The sequence below is a fragment of the Myotis myotis genome, unplaced genomic scaffold (genome assembly GCF_014108235.1).
Source record: "Myotis myotis isolate mMyoMyo1 unplaced genomic scaffold, mMyoMyo1.p scaffold_m19_p_21, whole genome shotgun sequence".
Lineage (NCBI taxonomy): Eukaryota > Metazoa > Chordata > Mammalia > Chiroptera > Vespertilionidae > Myotis > Myotis myotis.
The window spans coordinates 192,998-218,326 of record NW_023416326.1 but is presented as its reverse complement, the minus strand read 5'-3'; the positions used below and the strand labels follow the sequence as shown (position 1 = coordinate 218,326).

General features: G+C 64.0%; 1 protein-coding gene across 1 annotated transcript in view; it reads left to right on the top strand.

The window, feature by feature from the left end:
* Positions 1–25,329, top strand: part of LGR6 (leucine rich repeat containing G protein-coupled receptor 6) — a 37,898-nt gene extending 12,569 nt beyond the window's left edge. The window contains exons 2-18 of the mRNA XM_036355207.1: positions 981–1,052; positions 1,957–2,028; positions 2,802–2,873; positions 9,808–10,023; positions 12,293–12,364; positions 15,182–15,250; positions 15,616–15,687; positions 15,864–15,935; positions 16,564–16,632; positions 16,792–16,863; positions 17,627–17,692; positions 18,770–18,841; positions 19,112–19,183; positions 19,477–19,602; positions 19,999–20,159; positions 21,875–21,943; positions 22,716–25,329. Coding sequence (XP_036211100.1) covers positions 981–1,052; positions 1,957–2,028; positions 2,802–2,873; positions 9,808–10,023; positions 12,293–12,364; positions 15,182–15,250; positions 15,616–15,687; positions 15,864–15,935; positions 16,564–16,632; positions 16,792–16,863; positions 17,627–17,692; positions 18,770–18,841; positions 19,112–19,183; positions 19,477–19,602; positions 19,999–20,159; positions 21,875–21,943; positions 22,716–23,977 — 2,686 coding nt within the window. The 3' untranslated portion in view covers positions 23,978–25,329. The remainder of the gene's footprint in view (positions 1–980; positions 1,053–1,956; positions 2,029–2,801; positions 2,874–9,807; positions 10,024–12,292; positions 12,365–15,181; positions 15,251–15,615; positions 15,688–15,863; positions 15,936–16,563; positions 16,633–16,791; positions 16,864–17,626; positions 17,693–18,769; positions 18,842–19,111; positions 19,184–19,476; positions 19,603–19,998; positions 20,160–21,874; positions 21,944–22,715) is intronic.

Below are 25,329 nucleotides of genomic sequence, written 5' to 3'. Positions count from 1 at the left end.
CCGTGTTCCGTGTGCCAGCCCCGTGTTCCGTGCGCCAGCCCCGTGTTCCGTGTGCCAGCCCCATGTTCCGTGTGCCAACCCCGTGTTCTGTGCGCTAGCCCGCGGCTCTGCCCGGCAGGGCCCATCCTCCCTCCCTGGGGCACTGCTGGGAGCCCGGCTTTGTCAGAGATGAAACACTGGAGACGCAGCAGTCTTTTTATTTATTTATTTTTTAAAAATATTGTTATTGATTTCAGAGAGGAAGGAGAGGGAGAAAGAGAGAGAGAGACATCAATGATGAGCCCTGGCTGGTGTGGCCTGGTGGATAGAGCGTCGGCCTGCGGACTGAAGGGTCCCGAGTTCGATTCCCGGTCAAGGGCACGTGCCTGGGTTGCAGGCTCCATCCCCAGTGGGGGGCGTGCAGGAGGCAGCTGGCCAGTGATTCTCTGGCACCGGCTCACCTTTACCCAAATCATCCTGTTTCATCCTCACGCCCCCCACCCCCCCAGATTCAATGTCACCCCCAGGTCTCAGCCGGACGCGGCGGCGTCAGTGTGGGCGTCCGTGTTGTGAGCGTTTTGTGTGCCGAGCACCTTGGAGGCCCCCGGGGAGCACGTCCGTCCCACCGCTGGGAGCCGGCACCTTCCGCGATGTGCCCGGAGGCCACGGCCTCCCCTGGAGACCGAGGGAGGGAAGCCCAGGGGGACATGACCACAGGCGACGCTGGGGGGGGGGGCAGCGCTGTCCCCCGGCTCCGGGCTGACGAGGGAGATGCTCACGCCCGTGTGTGGACTCTGTAGACGCCGGCCCTGGAGGTCGGAACGGCAGGGCGCCCCGTGCCTCGGTTTACCCACGGGTCCGCGGAGTGTGAGGTGCACGAGGCGGCTCCTCCTCTCCTGCTGGAAACTCCGTGAATTTTGCCCGAGGCCCCTTGGCCGGGAGGTCAGCTCCCTCCCCAGCCCTGGGCTGTCCCCAGCACCCTCTGCTTCCTCCCCACGCAGAGACCTGAGCATGAACAACCTCACGGAGCTGCAGCCCGGCCGCTTCCACCGCCTGCGCTTCCTGGAGGAGCTGTGAGTGGAAGGGGGGCGGGGGGGGGCTGGGGCCCCCTTCAGAACAAGGAGCGGGGGCTGTTCTTTTTTCCCTCCTTTTCTTTTAAAAAATATACATTTAAATATACTTTTATTGATGTCAGAGAGGAAAGGAGAGGGAGAGAGAGAAACATCCGTGAAGAGAGAGGATCATGGATCGGCTGCCTCCTGCACGCCCCCCCACTGGGGATCCAGCCCGCAACCCGGGCCTGTGCCCTGACCGGGAATCGAACCCTGACCTCCTGGTTCACAGGTCGAGGCTCAGCCACAGAGCCACACCGGTCGGGCGCCGGCTCCTCTGTGTGGCTCTGCTCGGTCCGGGGGAGCAGGAAGCCCGTTTTGTTCCCCCTGCCCCGTGGGGTCGGATCCCCCTCCCCCCCCATGACAAGCTGCCTTAGCCCCGGGCGTCAGGCTGATCGAGCCCCATGTCCGCACCCCCCTGGGTTGTGGGGGTGGCTGTGGCGTTCAGGACGCGGGGAGACACCGACACCCCGTCTGCGCTGGACCCTCCATGGCGACGGGAGCAGCACAGACAGGAGGCGAGGACGGGCCTGGGGCCGCGGTAGCCCAGGAGGGTGTGGGCTGCGGGGCACCCGGGGCCGAGGAGTTCGCCGGCCCTGCGGCTGCTGCGCGCCGGGACCCCGAGGGCCGTGGCTCGACCTCCCCGAACTGCAGTTCCCTCCCCTAAGATTTGGGGCAACAGCAGCACTAGACGGGGTGATTGTGAGAATGGAGCGAGGTGGTGGGTGTGGCCCAGACATTGTCGCTCTCAGAACTTGGGGGTCAGCACCCCATCCGCCCCCTCCCCGGCCCCCCCAGGCTAACAGGGTCCCCTCCGCGGGTTCCCTGCCGGCCGGCATCACCCACCCTCTGCTCCGACCTGCAGGCGTCTCTCAGGGAACCACCTGTCACACATCCCGGGAGGAGCGTTCTCCGGCCTCCACAGCCTGAAAATCCTGTGAGTACGGGTGACCTTCACGCCGAGGCGTGACCTTGGGAACGGAGGCCGAAGCGCGGTTTTGTGCCGGAGTCTCCGTCCGCCGCAGACTCCCCTGTCCCTCCCTTACCTGCCGTTCCGCCTTAATCGCCGCTCGCATTCCTGTGCGGCCGCTGTCTGTAACACACGCTACGGTTTGGGGACACGCGTCATTGTACCCGCTATTATTTCGTTATTTCCCTGCAGGAGGGCACACCATCCTTTTTTAAAAAAATATTTTTACTGATTTCAGAGAGGAAGGGAGAGAGAGAGAGAGAGAGAGAGAAGCATCCATGATGAGAGAGTCATGGATCGGCTGCCTCCTGCACGCCCCACACTGGGGACCCAGCCCTCAACCCGGGCCTGTGCCCTGACCGGGAATCGAACCCTGATCCCCTGGTTCACAGGTTGACGCTCAGCCCCTGAGCCACGCCGGCCGGGCCGGGCCTTTCAGACCAAATTTCAGCGGAACCGCGAGTTCTGACTTTGGTCGCTCACGGCCGCCCGGCCCACGTGTCTCTGCTTCGGCTCCGTCATCCTCTTTGCTCTGCCTCACCCTCCCGTGACCCCTCCCGGGGGGCCCAGCCCACCACACCCGGACAGCCCCCCTGATGGGCCGGGCCTGGGCTGGGCCAGGACGCCCTCTGGGCTCCTGCAGCTGGGGTGCGAGAGAGGGATCTAGCTTGGGGTGGGGTTCAAGGGAGGGACCCCACCCCGCAGGCCTGGGAGTCCTCACGCCCCTCCTCCCCTTGCAGGATGCTGCAGAACAACCAGCTGGGAGGGATCCCGGCCGAGGCGCTGAGGCAGCTGCCGAGCCTGCAGTCTCTGTGAGTCCCGGCCACGCCCCCTGCACCCCGTTCCCCCCTCTGCGCCCCACTTCCCCCCCATGTTCAGACAGCGTGCGCTCCGGTCCCCGGTGTCTCCGGGTTTTCGTTGTCGTCAGGGTGTGTGTGTGTGTGTGTGTGTGTGTGTGTGTGTGGACTCGCTTGTGTATCCGGGAGGGGAGGCTCCAGGCCCCGTGGGGACTGTGGGAACGGGACCTCCCTAGGCGGGGCCACCAGGGCAGCCTCCTGGGGCGCCTGGCGTTCTGCCTGACGGAGTCTGGGGTGCCGGGGGTGCTGGGCGGGGTTGGCCGCCCCCAGGAAGAGCCGTCTCCTCCGCGGAGACTGCTCTAGCCCCAGGGCTTTGGGGGCGGGGTGGCCCAGACACCCATTTCCTCTGCCTGGGGCGGGGCTGTGTTGAGGAAGCATGGGCCACCCAAGACACGGTCGCCCTCCAGGGAGCCCTGCAGCTCCTCTCCCGCCCAGCAGGGGCATCGTGGGTTAGAGTTTGCGTCTTTGAAACATGGCTCTGGTAGCAGCCTGGAGGACAGCCTGGAGGAGGGGGCTGTGCAGGGACGTGAACTGAGGGAGCGTGATGGCGTATGAAGGAGAGGCCGGCGCAGGGGCCGGAGGAGAGGTTGGCAGACTCTGGACAGGTCAGGAGGCCAGGACACGCGGCCTGGGGTCGCTTCACCTCCTGCCTGGAGACCCCGGGCAGGTGACCGAACCCCGGCTGCTGCTTCTTTATAGGAAAACGGGGTGGTGCCTCAGTAGGAGAGCAGGAAGTGAGCTCACGTGCGTACAAGGGGCAGAACAGCACGTTTCTGGCTGCCACTGCAATCATTCTTGGTGGTATTGGCTGGAGGTGGGCGTTGAGGGAGAGCAGGGGGCGCTGCCCTCGGGGTGGACGAGAGGCCGGGCACCGAGAGCGTGGCCCTGGGAGGGGGTCAGTGAGAACGTGCTGACTGAGGGGTCAGTGGGCAGTGATGCCCAGAGGGCGGGCAGGAGGGGCCCAGGGGGTGGGGGGTGCTGATGGCCCTTCTGCAGGAGCTGAGTCTGAGGTGCCTGTGGGTGGGGTGATCAAGCGTCAGTGACGACCTTAAAAATGGGTCGTCTCCCTCCCTGCAGGGCGTCAGTGTGTGTGTGCGAGTGTGTGGGTGTATATGTGTGTGAGTGTGTGAGAATGTGTGTGACTGTCTATGTGTGTATGTGAGTATGTGTAAGCATGTAAGCATGTAAGCATGTGAGTGTGTGGGGTGTGTGTGTGTGTGCATGTGGGTGTATGTGTGTGAGTGTATGAGAATGTGTGTGGCGGTGTATGTGAGTGTGTAAGCATGTAAGCATGTAAGCATGTGAGTGTGTGTGTGTGTGTGTGTGTGTTCAGAGGGGGCCCTGTTCTGGGCCGGAGATGCCCCCCTGCCATGGAGAAGCCCCCCAAGCTGCCCCGAGGCCCGGTGGGTACCGTCAGCACCACCCATCTCGCCCACCAGCGGAGCGGACCCTGAGGCCTGCCGCGCTGTGGGGCCTGGCCGAGGGTCCCCGGGGACGCGGGGTGGCGGTGGCTCCGGGCGTGGCTATTTCGGGCTCCGTGATTACACACTGCTGCATTTGGATCTCCCCGAGCTTCCGGGAGCTGATTGCTACATGTGCGTCTGGGCAGAGGCTGCCCTGAGGCGGGTGGGCGCGCGGCAGCCCCCGCCCGCGGTGCCGGCTGAGCACGGCCGCCTGGCTGCTGGAGGCTCGGGAGTGTGTCCGTGTGGGCCGGCCCGGATCCTGGGAGGTTCTCTCCGCGTCAGTGCTGGTGGGGACAGGCGGCCGCGCGGGCCACCCAGGAGCAGGGGGTGCCTCGGCCCCAGCAGGAACGCCTCCCCCCGACCACGCGTGGGCCTCCCAGCCCCCCTGCCCTCGCGCCCCCTGGAGCTCCTGCGGGCCAGGCCTGGGGGGCCTTGGAGGGGCCAGAGCACCCCCAGGATGGGGCTGTGGGAGCTGACACCTCAGGTGGGGTCTTTTTCGAGCCCATGAGTAATTTTCCACTCGTTTATGAGCCGTTGGAGTCCGGTGGCTGGCAGCCCCTGGCCGGCGTGTGGAAATTCACACGGCGGCCGGAAAGGGCGGCCCGCGCTCCGGCTCCCGCTTGGCCACCGGCGAGCCGCGTGGGTGGAGGCTGCCCGCCGACCACAGGGCCTTGGGGTGAGGAGCTGGAAGGTGGAGGTGGCCACCCAGCCTCATCGCCCCTCCTGCAGGGGAGGCACCCGGGCAGCAGAGAGGGGTGACCCCAGCGTCCCCCAGGGAGAGGACCCGGCCAGGCTGCCGCTGCCTCTTCCCTCCGACCTCTTTTTTTTTTTTTAATCCTCACCCAAGGGTATTATTCCATTGATTTTGGAATCAATGGAGGGGATTTTGGAGAGAATGGAGGGGAGAGGGAGAGAGACAGAGAGAAATATCGACGTGAGAGAAACACATCGATGGGGTGCCTCCTGCACGCGCCCCGACCAGGGCCCAGGCCGGGGAGGAGCCTGCAACCGAGGTACGTGACCTTGATGGGAAGCGAACCCAGGACCCTTGGGTCCACAGGCTGATGCTCTATCCACTGAGCCACACAGGCCGGCCAGGGCGAGGGTGGGCCGCAGAGCAGGTGACAGAAGCGGGCGGGTCCTGCGAGGCTGCCCGCACCCTCCCCTCCCCCTCCCCCGCGCGCTGCCCCACGCGGCTCCCGGCCGCCTCCCTCCTCTCGGCTCAGAGTCTGGGACTTAATTACACCCTGACGCCGTTTGTTTTCTGAAAAACATGTTTATTTTGGTTCTGACTCATTGCAGAGAGTTTAGAAAAGACAAAAACGAAAAAGAGGGAAAATGAGAATCACCCGCAGTCCTGCCACCCAGACACAGGCCGTGCGCGACGGTGCGTCTGCCTCTGCGCACACACTCGCTCCGGCCACACACGCTTCCCCGGGAGACAGGCGGCCGCACAGGCCACACGGGGCCGGCCTGCAGCCCGGGCGTCACCGCTTCGGCTTTAGGCCATGCTTAGACATTGAGGTGCCATTCGCGCGGCGTAAGAGGCCGCTGTTCTGGAAGTGGACGCGCGGTGGTCGGCCTGTCTACGTACAGACGTGCGAGGCCGTTGTGAGTCCTGGTGAGAGGAGTCGGAAGTGGGGCTTTGGGAAGAGGGGGGAGACGCACCACCCGTGCGCAGTACAGATGAGAGCCGTGCGCTCCAGGACAAGGAGGGAGGCACGGTTCCCAGTGACATGGGGCCGGGGCACCTGAGCTGGGGGCCGGTGAGAGTCGCCCCAGGGGAAGAATCGCTGCGGGGTTAGGAGTTGACCGGAAGCCCAGGTGACTCTGAGCAAGAGAGAGAGACGAGGTCACAGCCTGGAGCCGGGCGGGGTGTCTCCAGTCTGTGTGGGTGGATGGAAGGGTGGGCACATGGAAGGGTGGGCACATGGAAGGGTGGGCACATGGAAGGGTGGATGGATGGAAGCATGGACAGATGGATGGAATGAAGGAGGGATGGGGGGATGGGACAGATGGGTGATGGGTGGATGGGCAAGTGGATGGACAGAGAGATGGATGGAGGGATGGAGGGATGATGGATAGACAGGTGGACAAATGCAGGGATGGATGGAGGGATGGACGGACAGATGAATGGATGATGGATGATGAATGGATGGAAGGATGGATGGATGGATGGATGGATGATGGACAGATGTATGGATGATAGATGGAGGGGTGGATGGATGGTAGGTGAGTGGAAGGATGGATGATGAATGGATGGAAGGATGGATGGATGATGGACAGACGGATGGATGGATGGATGGATGGAAGGATGGATGATGAATGGATGGAAGGATGGATGGATGATGGACAGACGGATGGATGGATGGATGGATGGATGGAAGGATGGATGATGAATGGATGGAAGGATGGATGATGGACAGACAGATGGATGAATGGGTGGAAGGATGGATGGATGATGGACAGACAGATGGATGAATGGGTGGAAGGATGGATGGATGATGGACAGATAAATGGGTGGATGGATGGATGGAAGGATGGATGATGGACAGACAGATGGATGGATGGACAGATAAATGGATGGATGGGTGGGTGGATGGGACGTTGGGAGACTGAGGACGAGGAGATGCACAGCACACAGCTATAACCTCCCCAGTTCTCACTCTGGTCCGCAGGGCGCCTACGAGACCCTGGACACGAGAAAGGAGAAACTAGATTGTGGGAAGGACTGGGAGCCTGTGTCAGGGAAGCCGGCACTGATGGGACTTCTCCTCCTTCCTGCTCTCTCCGCACCGCCACCCCCACCCCCCGGTTCCTTGAAAAGTGCTCACCTGAGGCCTGGTCTCCCCTGGTCCCTCTCACTGCAGAGTCTGCTGGGCGGGTCCTCATTGTCTTTGAAACACTGCGTGCTGCTCACGTCTCCTAACCTCTGACGTCACCGTGCCCTTCCGAGAGGCCAGCGGGGAAACCCCGTCTGCCTCTTCCTCCTCCAACCACAGCCGCCCGCCCGAGGCCAAGGGCAGGCGTCCAGGCCCCGGGGAACCACAGAGCCCAGCTCTCAGACAGCCCAGGAGGGACCCAGAAACCAGAAACCCCCTCGACCGACGCGAGGCCCCCGATGGCGGGGGCCGGGAGGGGTGCGCTGGCTGTTTGTGGTCCCCACCCCAGGATTCCAGGACCGTCACCCCCAGCGCTGGCCCTCTGCCCAGGCCTGCGGGCTGTGTCTTCAGGGGAAGCTCATCCAGGCTGCACACAGAGCCTCGCCTGTGCCTTCCCCCGGCGGGCGGGCAATTATTTTTATACGCTGCTGCCGATTAAACACGAGGGAGGGTGCTCAGGTGTCACCCTTTGATGTGCAGAGAGGAAGGGCGCTCTCTGCCTGCCAGGCGGGCGCGGGCGGGCGCTGGTTCATCCGTCAATGCCTGGCAGGTGGAGGGAGGGGGCTGGGCCTTGGTGGTGTAGGCCCCCCCCCCCCCAGCCCCTTGCGATTGCCTTTGTTTTCATATCCACCTTTGATCTAGTGAAGGGCTGACTGCAAGGGGAGGGATCTCGTCAGGTGGCATAAACCAGAACTGACATGCCCGGCCGGGCTGGCTCTGTGGTTGAACGTTGGCCTAGGAATCAGGAGGTCACGGGTTCGATTCCCGGTCAGGGCACAGGCCCGGGTTGCGGGCTCGATCCCCACTAGGGGGCGTGCAGGAGGCAGCCGATCGACGATTCTCTCTCATCATTGATGCTTCTCTCTCCCTCCCTCTCCTTTTCTCTCTGACATCAATAATAAACACACTGACGAAACTTGGGGTGCAGTGTTGCCGTGGCTCTCAGCTGCCCCGCTCAGTCAGTGGGAGCACGAAGGTGAAGGAGGCTCCATCCACCTGCACCCCTCACCCTCCCTCACCCCGCCTCAACCCCAGAAGGGAAGCGTGGGGTCTCGTTCAGCCACCACCTCTCTGTCGCCGAGGGACCCTGCCCAGGAGAGCTCAGGTTCCAGAGTTTTCGTTTTCGGACCCTGTGAGGGCCTGGTGCTGGGCTCCCGGTGTGTAGAGGGCGGCTAGGACCCAAGGGAGGGGACCCCAATGTCCGGCCCAAGCCGTTCACCTGACCTCGGCCAGCGACGTAGTAGGGGCAGCATCCTCCTCTGGGGGGGGGGTCTTGGGGGCCTTGGGGGGCCGTCCCTATGGCCCTGCTACAGGGCAGAGGCTGAGGGACACCTCCTGCCAAGTGGACGTGAGCGGGAGGGAACGGAACACTGGACTCAAAGCCAACAACCTTCTTTTAAAAAAGAAATGTCATTGATTTCAGAGAGGAAGGGGGGGGGGGGACAGAGAGAGAGAGAGAGAGAGAAACATCAATGATGAGAAGGAATCATGGATCGGCTGCCTCCTGCACGCCCCCCACTGGGGATCGAGCCTGCAACCCGGGCCTGTGCCCTGACCGGGAATGGAACCCTGACCTCCTGGTTCATAGGCTTCGATGCTCAACCCCTGAGCCACGCCGGCCAGGCTGGCCAGGCCTTCCGACCACCCGGTCCTGGGGGCTTGGAGGGACAGGGCCACAACCCTGCCAGCCTCCGCCTCAGCCCTGGGTGTGTGTATGGGGGGTGTGGGGGCGCAGTGTGGCCCCTGTGAGGTCAGGGTGGCTCCCGGAGCCCAGGCGAGCCCCGACTGGCCGCGGGGCCCCTGCTCACCTGCCATGTTAGCACAGGTCAGGACGGGCATCGCAGCCAGCGGGGAGCCCAGACCCACGAGGGAGGGGAGGGCTGCTGGGGTGTTGACTTGGTTCCAGGGCTTAATTGGTGTAATTGCTCGCTGCTTCCTGCCAAACCCCGTCTGTCTGGGCGGCTGCCCACCTGCGGGCGGGAGCGGCTCCCGAAGGCCTCCCGTCCCCCGTGGAGGATTCTGAGGCTCCTCCAGCTCCCTCCCCACCCGCCCTGGAGGACCAGGGGTCCCGGGGCAGCCTGAACCCCAGCTCCCTGAAGGAGCACCCCATCCTGCCGGGGGCAGGGAGAGAGTGGGAGAGGCGTCTAGAGCCAGGCGGCAGACCCGGGGGCCCCCAGGGTTCCAGGGTCCCCAGGGGGAGGCAGGGGATGTCCCTCAGAGGGGAGCGGGGAGAGTAGGTCCATTTCCTGGGGTGCAGGGTTATGGAGCCTGAGGGCCTTTGGGGGTGAAGACTGGGGCTTCCACAACGTAGGGGCCCCCGTGGGAGAACCTCACCTTGGGGCAAGGCCTCCTCACAGGCCAGCTCGTCTGGGCCCCGAGGCACCAGCCGCATAGGGCCCAGCCCATGTGCCCTGACCGGGACTCGAACCCTGACCTCCTGGTTCATAGGCTGATGCTCAGCCACTGAGCCACGCCGGCCGGGATGGGTCTGCGTCTTGCCCTGACTGCTCCTCCCCATCCTCTCCCCTCCCCCACTCCCTCCAGGCGCCTCGATGCCAACCTCATCTCCCTGGTCCCCGAGAGGAGCTTCGAGGGACTGTCCTGCCTCCGCCACCTGTGGCTGGACGACAACGCGCTGGCCGAGGTCCCGGTCAGGGCCCTCAACAACCTCCCCGCCCTGCAGGCCATGACCCTGGCCCTCAACCGTATCCGCCACGTCCCCGACTACGCCTTCCAGAACCTGAGCAGCCTGGTGGTGCTGTGAGCGCCTCCCCCCTCCGCGTGGGGCCGCCCGGGGCCACCTGCCCCTTCACTCCAGGGCCTGACGGCTGGGCTGAGCCTTCTGCTCTGGGTCCCCTTCGTAAAAATGGGGGGATGGTGCCCTGCTGACCTCACGCCTGGGGGTTGCCGTGAGGCCAGACGACATCAGGGCTAGAGAGGGGCCCTCAGGACAGAGACCAGAGCGGACGCCAGAGCGAAGCTATTATTTTCTTTCTTTTTAAAATAAATATGTATTGATCTCAGAGAGGAAGGGAGATGGAGAGACAGACGGACACAGCGATGATGAGAAAGAATCACTGACCGGCTGCCTCCTGCCCGCCCCCCACTGGGGATCGAGCCTGCAACCCGGGCCTGTGCCCAGACCAGGAATCGAACTGTGACCTCCTGGTTCAAAGAGGTCGACGCTCAACCACTGAGCCACCCTGGCCGGGCTAGCTACTATTTTTTCCCCGTGAGAACATATTCACTGCACCTTGTGTGTGGGCACCTAAGTCAAGGGTGTCTTTTTTTTCTTTTTAATGAATTTTTGTTGTTAATCCTCACCTGAGGGTATCTTCCCATTGATTTTATTTTATTTTTTTAGAGAGAGTGAAGGGAGGGGGAGAGGCAGAGAAACGTCGATGTGAGGGCGACACATCTATTGGTTGCCTCCTGCATGTGCCCCGACCGGGGCCAGGGATTCAGCCTGCAAATGAGCTACGGGCCCTGGACCGGAATCGAACCTGGGACCCTTCAGTCTGTAGGCAGACGCTCTATCCACTGAGCCACACCAGCCGGGGGCGAGGGTGTCCATAACGGTCACCGCCTCTGACAGCCAGGGGTGCGGTCTCAGGGCCTGGCACTGGGTGGGATGCGTTCCTGTCTCCCAGGCCTGGAGGAGCAGAGAGAAGCCATGGGGTGATCAGCCAGAACCCTCCCCCCCCCGCCCCCCCCCCCCCCCGCAGGGTGATTACCTGGAAGACCGCACCCCTGGCAGGACCTGGGGCCTGGGGTTACCTCTGTCTTCCTTCCCCCCGGGGAGCGGGGAGGCAAATTAGCTCCCAGCTAATTGCTGCGAGTGAGTGGTAAGTTCATCGGGTAATTACTGAGGGCTCAGAGGTTCCGTGGAATTGCTTGGGGTGCCACACCCATGGCTGGGGCACACGTGCGTCACCGACCCTGCTCTTGGGAATGCGGTGGAATCTGTCACGTTCTCTGACCTGGGAGCTGCAGGACCTGGACGGGCATCCTCAGGGGCCACGCCCGTGTGCCAGGCGGCCAGGTGTCTGTCCCAGGAGCCAGGGGGACTTGCAGAGGGCGAGCAGAGCAGGTGTTGGAGTCCAGCTTCAGGGCTACTCCGGCCGCATCCCCAGGGAGGGGGTCTGGGGGCCGGGGAGTGAGGGCCTGGGACAGTCCCAAGGGCTGACCAGCAGCAGCGCCTGAGGGGGTCCTGCAGGGCTGGGCAGGTGACAAAGACTGTGCAGCGAGGAGAACAAGAGTCCCAGCAGGTATCATAGACACCTGGGCCCAGCCGGCGTGGCTCAGTGGTCGACCTATGAACCAGGAGGTCAGGGTTCAAGTCCCAGGCAGGGCACATGTCCGGGGTTGCAGTCTTGATCCCCAGTGTGGGGTGTGCAGGAGGCAGCCGATTCATGATTCTCTCTTATCATTGATGTTTCTAGCTCTCTCTCCCTCTCCCTTCCTCTCTGAAATCAGTAAAAATATGTTTTTTTTAAAAAATGATAGACACTCTGTAAAGTCCTCCCTGACTGCTCTGGGTCACCACCTCCATGAAGCCCTCCCTGACTGCTCTGGGCTCACCAGTCCCCCCCACCGCTGAGCTCGTCTGCAGCATCCCAGCTGTAACAGAACACTTAGCCCTTAATTATATGTTGTCTGCAGCGGTTGGCTGTTGGTTCCCATCGGTGTGCTGGGCCACTGCGTCATGTGGGCTGGGTCCTGGGGAGCCTCAGACCAGAGCCCCCTCGGCCCCTGTTCGTCAGGCCTCTCTGAGAAGGTAGTGGGAGCCCATATCGGCCGCGAACGGACGCTCCTCTCCAGGGCAGCCCGTGGTCCATCCAGCCTTGGAGACCGTGCCTTCCAAAGTCGGGCTTTGCCAATCACTTTGTCCCTGGAGTCAAGGGCTGGACCAGTGGGGTCATTCCGTCCACACTTCAGCCTCCTCCTCAAGCCGCCGTCTGCCCCTTCCCTCCTCCCCCGGGCTCCGTGCTGCGGGCACCCGGCTGACCCGTCTTTCCTTCCCACACAGGCATCTTCATAACAACCGAATCCAGCGTCTGGGGACCCACAGCTTCGAGGGCCTGCACAGCCTGGAGACGCTGTGAGTGCGGGTTGTGGTCAAGCTCCGTCCTGTCCGGGGCGGAGGGGCAGTGTGGGCGACGGGGAGGCTGGCCAGCAGGCCTGGGACGCCGGCATCCGGCTGCGGCCTGCCCCCCCCCACGCCTCTCCCTGGCACTGTCTCCCAAGCACATCACCCAGATGAATGCCCCCTCCTCAGGCCGGTGGCAGGTGCCCTCCCGGGGCTCACGGTGGCCCTGGGAGGGGGACCCAGGACCCCTGCCGGCAGAGACCCCACCAAAATAATGAAACTTTCAGAAAAGGGGGGACCGCAAGGAGAAGCTAGGACTGGGGTGTCCCACCGGGGATGGGAGGCTCGGGCGTGCGTCTGGGGCCGACTCCAGGGGAGTCTGACACCCGCGTGAGGGCGGCGATGACGAAGGGGGGACCGCCGGTCCCTTGGCCCTGTCACCCGACCAGTAAGTGAGCCGCAGGGAGATGGCCCCTCGGCTCGGCCTGCCGATACAACGCCCCCAAGCCGCTGGCTCTGAAAAAGCCCGTTACTCACACGCGCGTCCTGGAATTCTGCTCAGGTCGGGATGCCCCAAGCGCTCCATCCTTAGCCCTGGCGTCCGCCAGCTGCACGGCCACCTGGGGCCCAGCTGGAGGCGGTGCCGGGAAGGGGGCGGTGTCAGGGCCCCGGGGCACCAGGTGTCAGTCAGCCAATGAGGTTGGGGAAGGGCTCCGGGTACCAGGGGTGCAGCCTGTTCTGTGCCCCCACCCCTTATACTCCACACGAACCCGGGATTGAACCCGGGACCCTTCAGTCCGCAGAGCGCCCTTCCTGAGTGAGGGGCTCCCAAGCTCGGCTCCCGGCCGTCCTCCGCCATCGAGTCTGGTGTGAGCCATGCAGTCCTGCTCCGCGCCAGGTGTGGGGGGACCCCGTGTCCCCTCCGCCACCTCTGGGAGGCGCCAGGGCTGTGGGCGGACCCGGAGAGCAGCCAGCTCACCCGCCCACCCGGGTGTGGGCCACTCGCGCTGCCAGGAAGCTGGAGGGGGCAATGGGCTGGGGCGGGGGGGGCGTGGGGGGGGCTCCGCTAGAGCCAGCCAGCAGCCATTGCCTCACTTCAGGGCACACTGCCCGCTTCTTTCTCAATTAGCCACCGGCAGGCTGCGCAGGGCACGTGGCGAGGTGGGCGCTGGCTTCGCTATAGAGCCGCCCCGCGCCCAGCGCCCACCTGCCTTTGATGTGCAGGGTGCGGGGGTGCCCACGAAGCCTGCGCCCGCTTACAGGCGGGGAGGCCAAGACAAGGGGCGAAAAAAGTCCCTCCACCCCCCGCCCCGTCGAGAACGTGGAGGCAGCCTGGGCCGGGACAGAGCATCCATCCGACAGCTGGAGGGTGAAGGCAGCTCTTCCTGCCGCCGCCCTGTGACCTTGGTCACGTCCTGTGAGTCTGCAGGTTCTGGGAATAGCGCTGCCCTAGCTGGTGTGGCTCAGTGGATAGAGCATCGGCCTGCGGACTGAAGGGTCCTGGGTTCGATTCCCGGCCAAGGGCACATGCCTGGAGTGCAGGCTCGAATCCCCAGTGTGGGGCGTGCAGGAGGCAGCCGATCCATGATTCTCTCTCATCATTGATGTTTCTCTCTCTCTCTCTCCCTCTCCCTTCCTCTCTGAAATAAATAAAAAAATGGCATTAAAAAAAAAAAGGCATAATGCTAGCCTTACCAGGGGCTGTGCGGACCCCATGAGAGCTGTGTGGGACCTTGCCCTGCACCCCTCCTCCCTCCCAGCCCCTCCCCTCTCTCCCAGCCCCTCCTTGGCCAGCCGTCTCAATCGCACCCCTTTTCCCCTCCTCCAGGGATCCGTTCTCCTTCCAGCTTTTGATCTCCAATTAAAAAGGGGCACGTGTGTGTTCTCTGTACCCCGTCCCGTCCCTGGAGCACCCGCTGGGAGCCTGCAGGGGCGGCCAGATGGGGAGGGCGGGGCGGCGCGGGGCATGAAAGCGGGCGTCCGACCTGTTAATTGTTGTGTCATTGGCGCGCTCTGCAGCCCGGTGATTCCTGTCGAGCTTTCCATGTGAGCTGCGTGCTGGCAGCGTGTCTCTCCCTCGGGGCACTTGGGCCTCTCTCGTCTCTGTGGAGGGAGGGCCTAACCCCCGCCCCCGCACCTCCCCCCCCCCCCCCCCACCCCCCGCGATCTGGCTCCTCTTTGGAGGGGAGTGACCTGCGGAGGAGGGGCCAGGTGCGGGCAGGCACACGCGTGGTCACGCAGCAGACTGTGCACATGCAGGGCACACGCCACGTCATTGCTCAAGCCTCCCGGGTCTTTACCACACACACACACACACACACACACACACACACACACACGGGTAGGGACCCTTTTTCCAGCCCAAGGCCATTTAGATATTTATAACCTCATTCAGGGGCCATAGAAAATGATCCACTGGAAAACAGCCTGCTGGCCCTAGCTGGTGTGGCTCAGTGGATAGAGCGTCGGCCTGCAGATTCAAGGGCCCCAGATTTGACTCTGGTCAAGGGCGCATGCCTGGGTGGCGGCCCAGTCCCCAGTGTGGGGCGTGCAGGAGGCAGCCGATCCATGACTCTCTCTCATCACTGATGTTCCTGTCTCTCTCTCTCCTGGGCTCTGAGGCTCGGCCGATGGGAGTCTCTGGAGTTAAGATAATAATGCGGGCTGGCCGGTGTGGTCAGCTCTCCAGCCTGTCGTCGGGGGGCCTCCCCAGCGTTGACCCCTGGATCCCACCCTCCCGCCCCCCCCCCCCCCCGGAGCCACGCGTGTTGCTCAGGCCTGGCCTGCCCGCCCGCCAGCACCCCTGACCCCAGCCCTGCTCCCTTCCAGGGACCTGAACCACAACGACCTGCGGGAGTTCCCTGTGGCCATCCGGACCCTGGGCCGGCTGCAGGAGCTGTGAGTACCTCCGCGCCGTGTCCTGGTCGGGAGCAGGAAACTGACCCCCGGGCAGAGAGAGGGCCCAGCAGGAGTGAATGCGAGCAGCCGGCAGGCCCCGAGGGTTAGGAGCAGAGCCCCGAGCTGTGGGCAGCCCCTTTGGTTGTTGTTGTTGTTAATCGTCACTTGGGGATATTTCCCCATTGAGGTGTAGAGAGAGGGGAAGAGAGGAGGAGAGGCAGAGAGAAACACTGATGTGGGAGAGACGCCGATGGGCTGCCCCCGGCTCGCCCCTTTGCTGTTCTGGCCCGTGTCTCCGTCCCCACCCGAAAGCTGCATGGCGTCCCCTGTGTTCTCGTGGCCTCACTGACCGGCTTGTCTTGCAGGGGTTTCCATAACAACAACATCAAGGCCATCCCAGAGAACGCCTTCATGGGGAACCCCCTGCTGCAGACCATGTGAGTCCCGACTTCTCGGGCGTCGGGGGGTTGGGGGGAGCTGGGGAAGCGGGACAATGGGGAGGGGGTGCCTGACCTGACCCCCCGGATGCTCTCCCCGGGGCTCCATGGGGAGAAGAAAGCAGAGACCCGCCGCGGTCCTGGCTGAATGAATTCCGTGCTGGGGTCTTTTCTAGACACTTCTATGACAACCCAATCCAGTCCGTGGGGAGGTCCGCATTCCAGGACCTGCCGAAGCTGCACACGCTGTACGTCGGCCCCCTTTCCTGGGTCCCCCCACCCTGCGCCCTTCCCACCCTCCCCCGCCAGGCTCAGGCCGCGGGGGCACCAACAACTCCCTCCTCCTCTCCTGGCTTCTTCCCGGATCCTGAACGGGCGAACAGGGCCCTCTCCACAGCCAGGGACCTTGGCCGGCCTCTTTTCTTTTCTATATATTTTTTTTATTGATTTCAGAGAGGAAGGGAGAGGAGAGAGAGATAGAAACATCCATGATGAGAGCGGATCATGGACCGGCTGCCTCCTGCACGCCCCACACTGGGGATGGAGCCCGAAAACCCGGGCATGTGCCCCGACTGGGAATCAAACTGTGACCTCCTGGTTCATAGGTCGACGCTCAACCACTGAGCCACACCAGCCGGGCTGGCCTATGTTTGGCATGCTGGCTCCCGGATGTTGAGGTTGCCGGCTCCATCTGGGCGTCATGGCTGCGTGGACCCTGCTCGGCATGTCTGGCCTCCACCAGGGAGCTGGGCCGATGGAGGGGTGTTGGGGGAGGGTGACATTTCCGAGAGCAGGAGCCTGTGGGGAGACTCGGGGGCTGGGCGTGATGTGGACATGCTCTGGCTCCATCCTCAGAGCTGCTGGCTCTGTTTCCAGGTCCCTGAATGGAGCCACAGACATTCAGGAGTTCCCAGACCTCAAAGGCACCACGAGCCTGGAGACCCTGTGAGTGGTTCTCTTGCCTGTGCCTCCTCCCCCCGACTGACCACCCCCAGCAGCCCCTGCCCCCTTCTCTCCCATCCTCCCTCCCCCACCTCCCCCAAGGCACGGGCTGGGGGTGACTGGTGTCTGTCTTCCACCTGCTCCGTCTCTGCTCCCCTGCAGGACCCTGACCCGCGCAGGCATCCGGCGGCTCCCGCCTGGGATGTGCCAGCAGCTGCCCAGGCTCCGCGTCCTGTGAGTTTCCCACACGCTCCCCACGCCCCGCCTGGCGCCCTGGGTCCCGTGGGCAGCAGAGGCCCCTCCTGCTTTGTCCCACTCGGTCACCTCGCTCCCTGCGGCTGCTGAGAGAGGCCTGAGAGGGACGGGGCTGTCCTCTCCTGTTCAAGGCGGAAGACAGTGGTCTTGGGGCCAGGCCTGGGTGTGACCCCAGCTCTGCCGCCAACCATCTCTCAGAGCTTCACTTTCCTCATCCGCAGGATGTGGTTACAGTTGTGGGGGTTGGGAAAACATGTGTAAAGCACCTGGCACACAGTAGGAGCTCAATACAGGGCTTTATTACTCTCGTTCACACAAGACACCCCTTGTGGAACCATGGAGGTACTTAAGGGGACCAGTGTTCCTCCCCACATCTGTGCCTCAGTTTCCTCCTGAATAAGGTAAAGGGGTCAGATAGTCCATAAGGACACTGGCTCTGTCATCCACACATACGGTGACAGCAGGTGCTGCCCACGGGGCTGGCACTGGCCAGCTGGCTGGGTCATTCCTGGTCCACCCATCCCGTGCACCCCCTCTCTGCCCTCTCTCTCTCTGCTGGGAGAAGTGGGGCTCAGCAAGGGATGCAGACGAGTCGATTGAGGACGGGGCTCTGGTGCGACGTGTATCAGCAGCCACGTCCTCGCAGGGTCCACCGGTCTCGGCCGCCTGACGGGGAAATGGGGCCCTGGCCGGAGCGGCTCCCTGGGCCCGACGTGACCCTGGCCCTGGCCTCTCCCCGCAGGGAACTGTCTCATAACCGGATCGAGGAGCTGCCCAGCCTGCACAGGTGTCAGAAGCTGGAGGAGATGTGAGTGGGGTCGGGGGGTGGGGTGGGGGCAGGACAAAGGCACGTGAGCCGATTCAGGCCGGCCTGTGGGGAGGGCTCTGCACGCTGACCCGTCTCTGCGGGCGTGGAACCCAGGGGTGAGGGCTGGGAGCAGAGGGCGGGCCCAGGAGCCGGTGCCTGAAGGAGTCTCCTTGAGGGTCAAGGGCAGCACCGTGGCCTGGCCTCGTGGTGGTGATGGGGTCAGGGCCGCGTCGGGCTGGACAAGGGAAACGTCAGGGGACCGGGAGAGCCCGCCTCTCGGAGCACAGTCGGTCGTTTTCCAAACACTCACGTGTGCATACGTGTGCCCGTGCACACTCACACCCTCATGCCCACGGGAGGAGACCCGAGCCTCCTGTCTGTCCCCACCGCTCAGCAGGGCGACCGATGCCTTTGGGGCCCAGGAAGGGGGTGTCAGGACCTGCCCCATTTGTCTAGGTCAGTGGTCAGCAAACTGGCCCCTTGAGTGTGACTCTTCCACAAAATACCACGTGCGGGCGCACACATGCAGTGCGATTGAAACTTCGTGGCCCATGTCACGGGGCCAAAGAGCCGCATGTGGCTCGCGCGCTGCGGTTTGCCGACCACTGGCCTAGGTGCCCAAGGAGGAGGGTCTGCAGAGCTGAGGCCCGAGTCCCCCAGTCCCCGAGTGCCTCCCTTCAGACAGCCAGTCCCCTGAGCCACTGCCCGGCTGGGGCCGGTCACAGCCGCCCGAGGGCTGGGCGGAGCTCTGGTGCTAGACTAGGGTCTGGAGGACCCGGAGGGCGAGGTCCGCTGGGCGGGGAGCCACGTCCGCTGGGAACCCTGGAGACTGACTCCCTTTCGGGCCACAGGGACCGTGTTGTGTGGCTTTGTCCGCTGACCCACTTACCCGAGGCAACCGGATCCCTTTCATACTGGCGACTTCCGAGGGCGGGGCCCTCTCTTCCCAAGCCAGGAGAAGTGGGGGCCTGGGGGGTCTCCTCTCTTCTGCCCGGAGCGCGGGAAGGTGGGGGGCGGGGTGTGGAGTGGATCCAGGGTCTGAGCCCACTGGTCACTCGGCCTGCCTTGCTGCCCTAGAGGCCTCCAGCACAACCGCATCTGGGAAGTCAGAGCCGACACCTTCAGCCAGCTGAGCTCCCTGCGGGCCCTGTGAGTACCCGCAGCTCGTGGGGGGTGGGGGTGGAGGGCCTGGGGGGGCAGCTGAGCTCCCTGCCCCATGTCCAGGGGGTCCCCGGGGGGCCATGAGGCTCTGAAGCCAGGCAGCCCCATGCCCTTTCCTGAGGCCACAGGCAGGTGGGAGCCAGGCTAAAGCTACCTTCCTCTCCGGGGGGCGGTCAGACAGGGGGTGAGTGCGGGAGACCCGGGGAGTCCCCCCCCCCATGTGCCTGTCCCCTCCGGTCACCCTCTCTCTGCCTGTAGGGACCTGAGCTGGAACGCCATCCGGTCCATCCACCCCGAGGCCTTCGCCACCCTGCGCTCGCTGGTCAAGCTGTGAGTGCCACTGCGTCCCCCTCCGGGTGCTGCAGGCCAGAGGGGACCACAGCGTCCCCCCCTCAGAGCGGGGACCTGCATGGATGCGTGACCACACATCCCGGGGGCACGGGCTCCAGCCTCATCGATCACCCTGACGGACAGTCCTCCTGACACCCCTCGGGGCCTGATAGACAGAGCGCTGGTCCCGCGGGCTCTGGAGGGCAGCCTCAGGCCCGCCCCACCCCTGCCCGGCCCCTGCCCGGCCCCTGTGCCGCCCCCGACCCTGCCCCCCCCCCCGTCCACTGTCCTAGGGACCTGACGGACAACCAGCTGACCACACTGCCCCTGGCTGGGCTCGGGGGCCTGAAGCATCTCAAGCTCAGAGGGAACCCAGCTCTGTCCCAGGCCTTCTCCAAGGACAGTTTCCCAAAGCTGAGGTGAGACCTGGCTCCCTGCCCCCACCCCCGCTCCCCCCCACACCGAGAGGGGTTCAACCCACCAGGGCGGCCAGGAGGCCCCAGGAGGAGCTCTGTGGCCGAAACTGAGTGGGTGTGGGGGTGCTGGCTGGGAGGGGACCAGGGTGCTTGGGTGCGCTGCTCCCCTCTGGAGCCTGCTGAGGGCGGAAGGTCATTCTCTAGGTGAACGAGGAGCAGCCTGGAATGTGCTCAGAGCCCTTCCGAGGCGGGAGCCAGGCTGCAGACCCTCCTGGAAAGCCCGGAGGCCTCCTGCACCGGCACCCGGGTGCTCTGGGGTCGAAGGGCAGACTCGGGGCGCTGGTGCCTGGGCTGAGACCCCATTCCTGAGGCAGCCCCGTGTCCCTCCCGCACCCCCAGGATCCTGGAGGTGCCGTACGCCTACCAGTGCTGTGCCTACGGCGTCTGTGCCGGCTTCTTCAAGGCCTCGGGGCAGTGGGGAGCGGACGTCCTTCACCTCGAGGATGAGGAGACGCCCAAGGGGCCGCTGGGCCTTCTTGCCGGACAAGCCGAGAGCCACTGTGAGTGCGTGGTGGGGGCGGCGGGGGTGTCCGGGGCACACAGGACACAGCGTGTGGAGGCCAGTGTTGGGCAGGCCCCTGGGGTCTCCGGGAGCCGCCCCCACCCGTGTGCCCAAGCCCCTCCCCAGGAGGGCGAGCGTGTTCCCTGGGAGGAGAAGCCCAGCCATTGCTGGCCCCGCAGGCACCCGGCTCCCCCAGACGTCCCGGACGGATGTCTGCCGTGGTACACTCCCTCGGGGGCTGGAAGGAGGGATGGAAACTTTCCTTGCTCAAGGTGAAACTTTCCGCCAGGCCTCAGTCTGGGGGAACCGCAGGGCGTCGGATGTGGGCCGCCTGCAGGTAGCAGGAGCTGGGACCGGCCCGCTTCCTGTGGGAGCCAACGCCAGGGCTGCCGCTTCAGCCAGACTCCCTTTCCGCCTCCCTTCCCCCCGAGTTTGCAGAGCGGTTGCTCAACACCTTGGCGGGGACGTTCCCGGCCTCAGACTCCCTGGGCTTGGGCCCTTGTATTTCATTCATGCGTTTTCATCTCAACGTGTGGCCGAGCTCCATCCCGGAGAGCGCGGCAGGCGGGCGGGCGGGAGGAGAGGTGGAGAGAGAAGGAAATGCCAGGGCGCGGGCACACGGCAGCCTCCGCCCTTGGGGTCTGGGCCAGGGCTGCCTGCCTCCTGGGAACTCTCCCAGGGGAGGTGTTTGCCCTTCATGTGGGGAGGAAAGATTTCACATGAAACACACGCAGGGACACGTGGGACAGACAGAGCCACCTGTCCGTCCCCTGTAGACGCTGGCTGTCACCTGTACCATGTGCAGGAGTTTCGGCTGCGTAGGTTATAAAGTGTTTTAGATCCTCATTTTAAAATTCCTATGGAGTTTGTGGCCAGGTTAAGAAAATTGTAACAGCGAATAAGAAAAAAAAAAAATCCATTCGTTTCAAACCTGTTAGAGGATTTCTTAAACAATGAATTTACCTTTCTATTCCTATGGTCTCTAACAGACAGATGTAGAAGTGGAAGGATGGTTAAAGATGAGCTAGTCCTGCCCTGGCCAGTTTGGCTCAGTGGATAGGGCATCGGCCTATGGACTGAAGGGTCCTGGGTTCGATTCCCATCAAGGGCACGTACCTCGGTTGCAGGTTCCTGGTCTGGGTCACTCCCTCAGAACACGCTCAAGCTCACTTCTCTGTTTTTTTAAAATCTATTTTTATTGATTACAGAGAGGCAGGGAGAGGGAGACGGAAACATCCATGATGAGAGAGAATCACTGATTGGCTGCCTCCCGCACGCCCTACACTGGGGATCGAGCCCACAATCAGGGCCTGTGCCCTCACCTGGAATCAAACTGGTTCATAGGTCGACACTCAACCACTGAGCCACGCCGGCCGGCCTCACTTCTCTCTCTTAGGAAGATGTCCTTCTTCATGTCCAGTGTTCCCGCTGGACAGGGAGCGGCCGTGCTGGGCTGGCTCCGTGGTGACCAGCTCCCACCCTCAAGGAGGCCCCTCCCCTACCTCCAGGCAGCATCTGGGGGCCCTGGCTGCCTGGGGAGCACACAGCTGAGTTGCAGGAAGAGCAGGTCCCTGTCAAGAGCCAGCCACGCAGATAACCCACACACGGGTCCCACCCAGGGTTCGCGCCCAGGGGCCCTGGACGGACCTGTGCTGGGCACAGGGCTGGGCCTTGGGAGCCCAGGCCCTGAGCCACTGTCTGGTCTCCCCCCAGATGACCTGGACCTGGACGAGATGGAGGACACGAAGCCACACCCCCGTGTGCAGTGCAGCCCCGTTCCAGGTGAGGGCGGCCCCGGGGGCGGGGGAGGGGGGGGACACAGGGTCAGCAGGGTGTGTCTGGGGTCACCTCCTGGGGAGGTCAGCCTCTTGGGGTGATTCCTGGGGAAGAAGCTGGGGGCCGGGGGGGGGCGAGTCAGAGAAACCTTTACAAACCAGGCAGTTAGAGGTTCCACATGCCCATCCCTCTGCGACTTGGATCCCTTCCCTCCCCGCCCCCCAAGGATGAAATGGCTCCTGCCCACAGCTGCCCACAGCTGCCCTCACCTGCCCTCAGCGCTCGGTGACTGCAGTGCGCCCTCTGGTGGCCGCCTGGGCAGGCGCGCCAACACAGAGGAGGAAGCAGGCACTGTGTTTTAGGGACCTGGACAGAAATGTCACCTCCGAAAAGTAATAATCAGCAGGCGAAAGAGCACGTTTGTTTGTTTTTTAATTTTTAAAATTTTATCTCTGAGAGGAAGAAAGAGGGAGAGAGAGAGAAACATGAATGAGAAAGAACCTCATTGATCGGCTGCCTCCTGCACGCCCCGCACTGGGGATGGAGCCCCCAACCCGGGCCTGTGTCTTGATGGGAATTGAGCCATGACCTCCTGGTTCATAGGTCAACACTCAACCACTGAGCCACCCTGGCCGGGCTTATTATGTGCTTCTATTCTGTGTGTAACCACCAATCCCCACAGGGGTTCCCAAGGCCAGGTCAGGCTCCCTGGCCCCGTCCCCAGGACCCGAGTCCAGCGGCCCTGGCCCGGGGCTGACGCCCGGCCCTCTCTCCACAGGCCCCTTCAAGCCCTGCGAGCACCTCTTTGAGAGCTGGGGCGTCCGCCTGGCCGTGTGGGCCATCGTCCTGCTGTCCCTGCTCTGCAACGGGCTGGTGCTGCTCAGCGTCTTCGCGGGCGGTCCTGGCCCGCTGCCCCCGGTCAAGTTCGTGGTCGGGGCCCTCGCCGGCGCCAATGCCTTGACTGGCATCTCCTGGGGCCTCCTGGCCTCCGTGGACGCCCTGACCTTCGGCCGGTTCGCCGCCTACGGGGCCCGCTGGGAGTCGGGGCCGGGCTGCCGGGTCACGGGCTTCCTGGCCGTGCTGGGGTCCGAGGCCGCGGTGCTGCTGTTGACTCTGGCCGCCGTGCAGAGCAGCGCCGCGGTGGCCTGCGTCCGGGCCCAGGGGAAGGCGCCCGCCCCGGGGGGCGGCGTGCGGGCAGGGGCGCTGGGCTGCCTGGCGCTGGCGGGGCTGACCGCGGCCCTGCCCCTGGCCTCGGTGGGCGAGTACGGGGCCTCCCCGCTCTGCCTGCCCTACGCCCCGCCTGAGGGCCGGCCGGCCGCCCTGGGCTTTGCCGTGGCCCTGGTGATGCTGAACTCCCTCTGCTTCCTGGTGGTGACGGGCGCCTACATCCGGTTGTACTGCGCCCTGCCGCGGGGCGAGCCCGAGGCCGCGTGGGACGGTGCCCTGGGGCGGCACGTGGCCCGGCTCATCCTCGCCGACGGGCTGCTGCACTGCCCGGTCGCCTTCCTCAGCGTGGCCTCCGCGCTCGGCCTGGCCCCCGTCACCCCCGAGGCCGTCAAGTCCGTGCTGCTGCTGGTGCTGCCGCTGCCCGCCTGCCTCAACCCCCTGCTCTACCTGCTCCTCACCCCGCACTCCCGCGAGGACCTGGGGCGCCTCTGGCCCTGCGCGGGCGCCGCCCCGGGCGCCCTGGCCTCCGCCTCGGCCGGTCACCTGGAGAAGAGTTCCTGCGACTCCACGCAGGCCCTGGTGGCCTTCTCCGACGTGGATCTCGTTCTGGAAGCTTCCGAGGCTGGGCGGCCGCCAGGGCCGGAGACCTATGGCTTCCTCACGGGCACCCTCGTCTCCTGCCCACAGCCAGAGAGCCCCAGGCCGGAGGGCAGCCACTTGGTTGAGCCAGAGGGAACCAACTTTGGGAATGAGCAACCCCCCATGGACAGAGAGCTGCTGCTGAAGGCAGAGCGGGCCGCACCTGGTGGCGGGGGCGTGGCGGGGGGCAGGGGCATCCAGCCCTCAGGCTCAGCCTTTGCCCCCCACGTATAAATGGCGCCCCATCTTGTCTCCGCCTCCTCCTTTCCTCCCCTCCGTGAATGGTGGCTGTTTGTAAAATAAATTCAGCCCGGATGCAGCTGCGTGGCCTGCGGGAGGGTGGCCCAGGCCCTGGCTCGCTGGCCTCCTGTGGCCGTCACCAGCGTGTGCTGGTTTCCTTCGGGCCTCTTCCCGGCCACACCGGAGGCTGTGGAGCGAGATCTGGAAGTCGGGGTGCTGAGCAGGCCCCGGGTCTGGGCCCTGATGGAGGAAGGAAGGTCTATGAGGGACCACAGAAGCAGCTGGGCATCTCCCCCGTGGCTCTCGGATTGGACCCAACCCGTGTTCTGTGTCTCTCGAACCTGACGTGTGCCGTGACGACGCGTGCGGGAAGACGTGACACGTGGCGTCCCTCCTCGGAGGGTAACCGGCGGGTCGGGCGGTGCAGGCTCTGCCGACGGCGTCTCCCCGGTCCCCACGTGGCTTGACAACGGGTTCTGTTGGCCTGGTTGGTTTTCGTGGAATAGCTGACCGCGTCCCAGAGGATCCGCACCTGTGCCTCCCAGGGCCCCGTCTCCGCCCCGCCTGATGGCCCCGCAGGATGGCGGCTCCACAGGACGCCACCGTCCGTGAGGGCCCTGGCCCAAGGCGCCTGAATCTGGTGCTGATGTGAAGACTGTGGATGGATGGGGGCTGCAGCTCCCTGACCTCCTTCCAGGAAGAATGAAAGGCCTACCAGGTGTACCGGTTAGTAATGCGGATTGGCCCTTTACCGGTTAGTAATGCGGGTTTTGTCATCAAAGAAAACACGGTAATTTCAAGAGAAACATCAAAAGTGCTTTGTTCAAAGTCATGTCCATCGCTGGCTACACGTTTCCCCCGTCTTTCGGGTCATTTGTGGAGACCGCCCCAGTAGAACTTTTCTTGTTTTGAGGCAGACCATTCAGAGACCCAATTGTCCACTTCTTCGCACGTTTTGAAGGCCTGCTCAGGAAGTGCGGGTGCCGTCGGTCGGAACGAGTGGTCACCTGAGGGAGCAATGCAGCCACATAGCACACACATCAAATCGCATACATATCCACATGTGTGTAACCCCCTCTATTGAGAAAAACCCGCATTATTCACCGGTGCACCTAGCAAGGATTGGAGGCGGGGCTGAGGAGCCTGAGTGACAGATGCCCGGGGTCCCCCCCATCCCTCCTGGCTCACCTCTAACTACCTCTGCTCTGGGGCGGCCACGCCTCCCCCCAGCACCCCCGTCACTCACTCCTGGTTCCAGCCCCACTCCCCAGCCGCTGTGTGAAGTGTGAGAATGGCCACGATGTAAATACTCGGGCTCTTCTGTACAATAAAGCCCAGTGACGTGC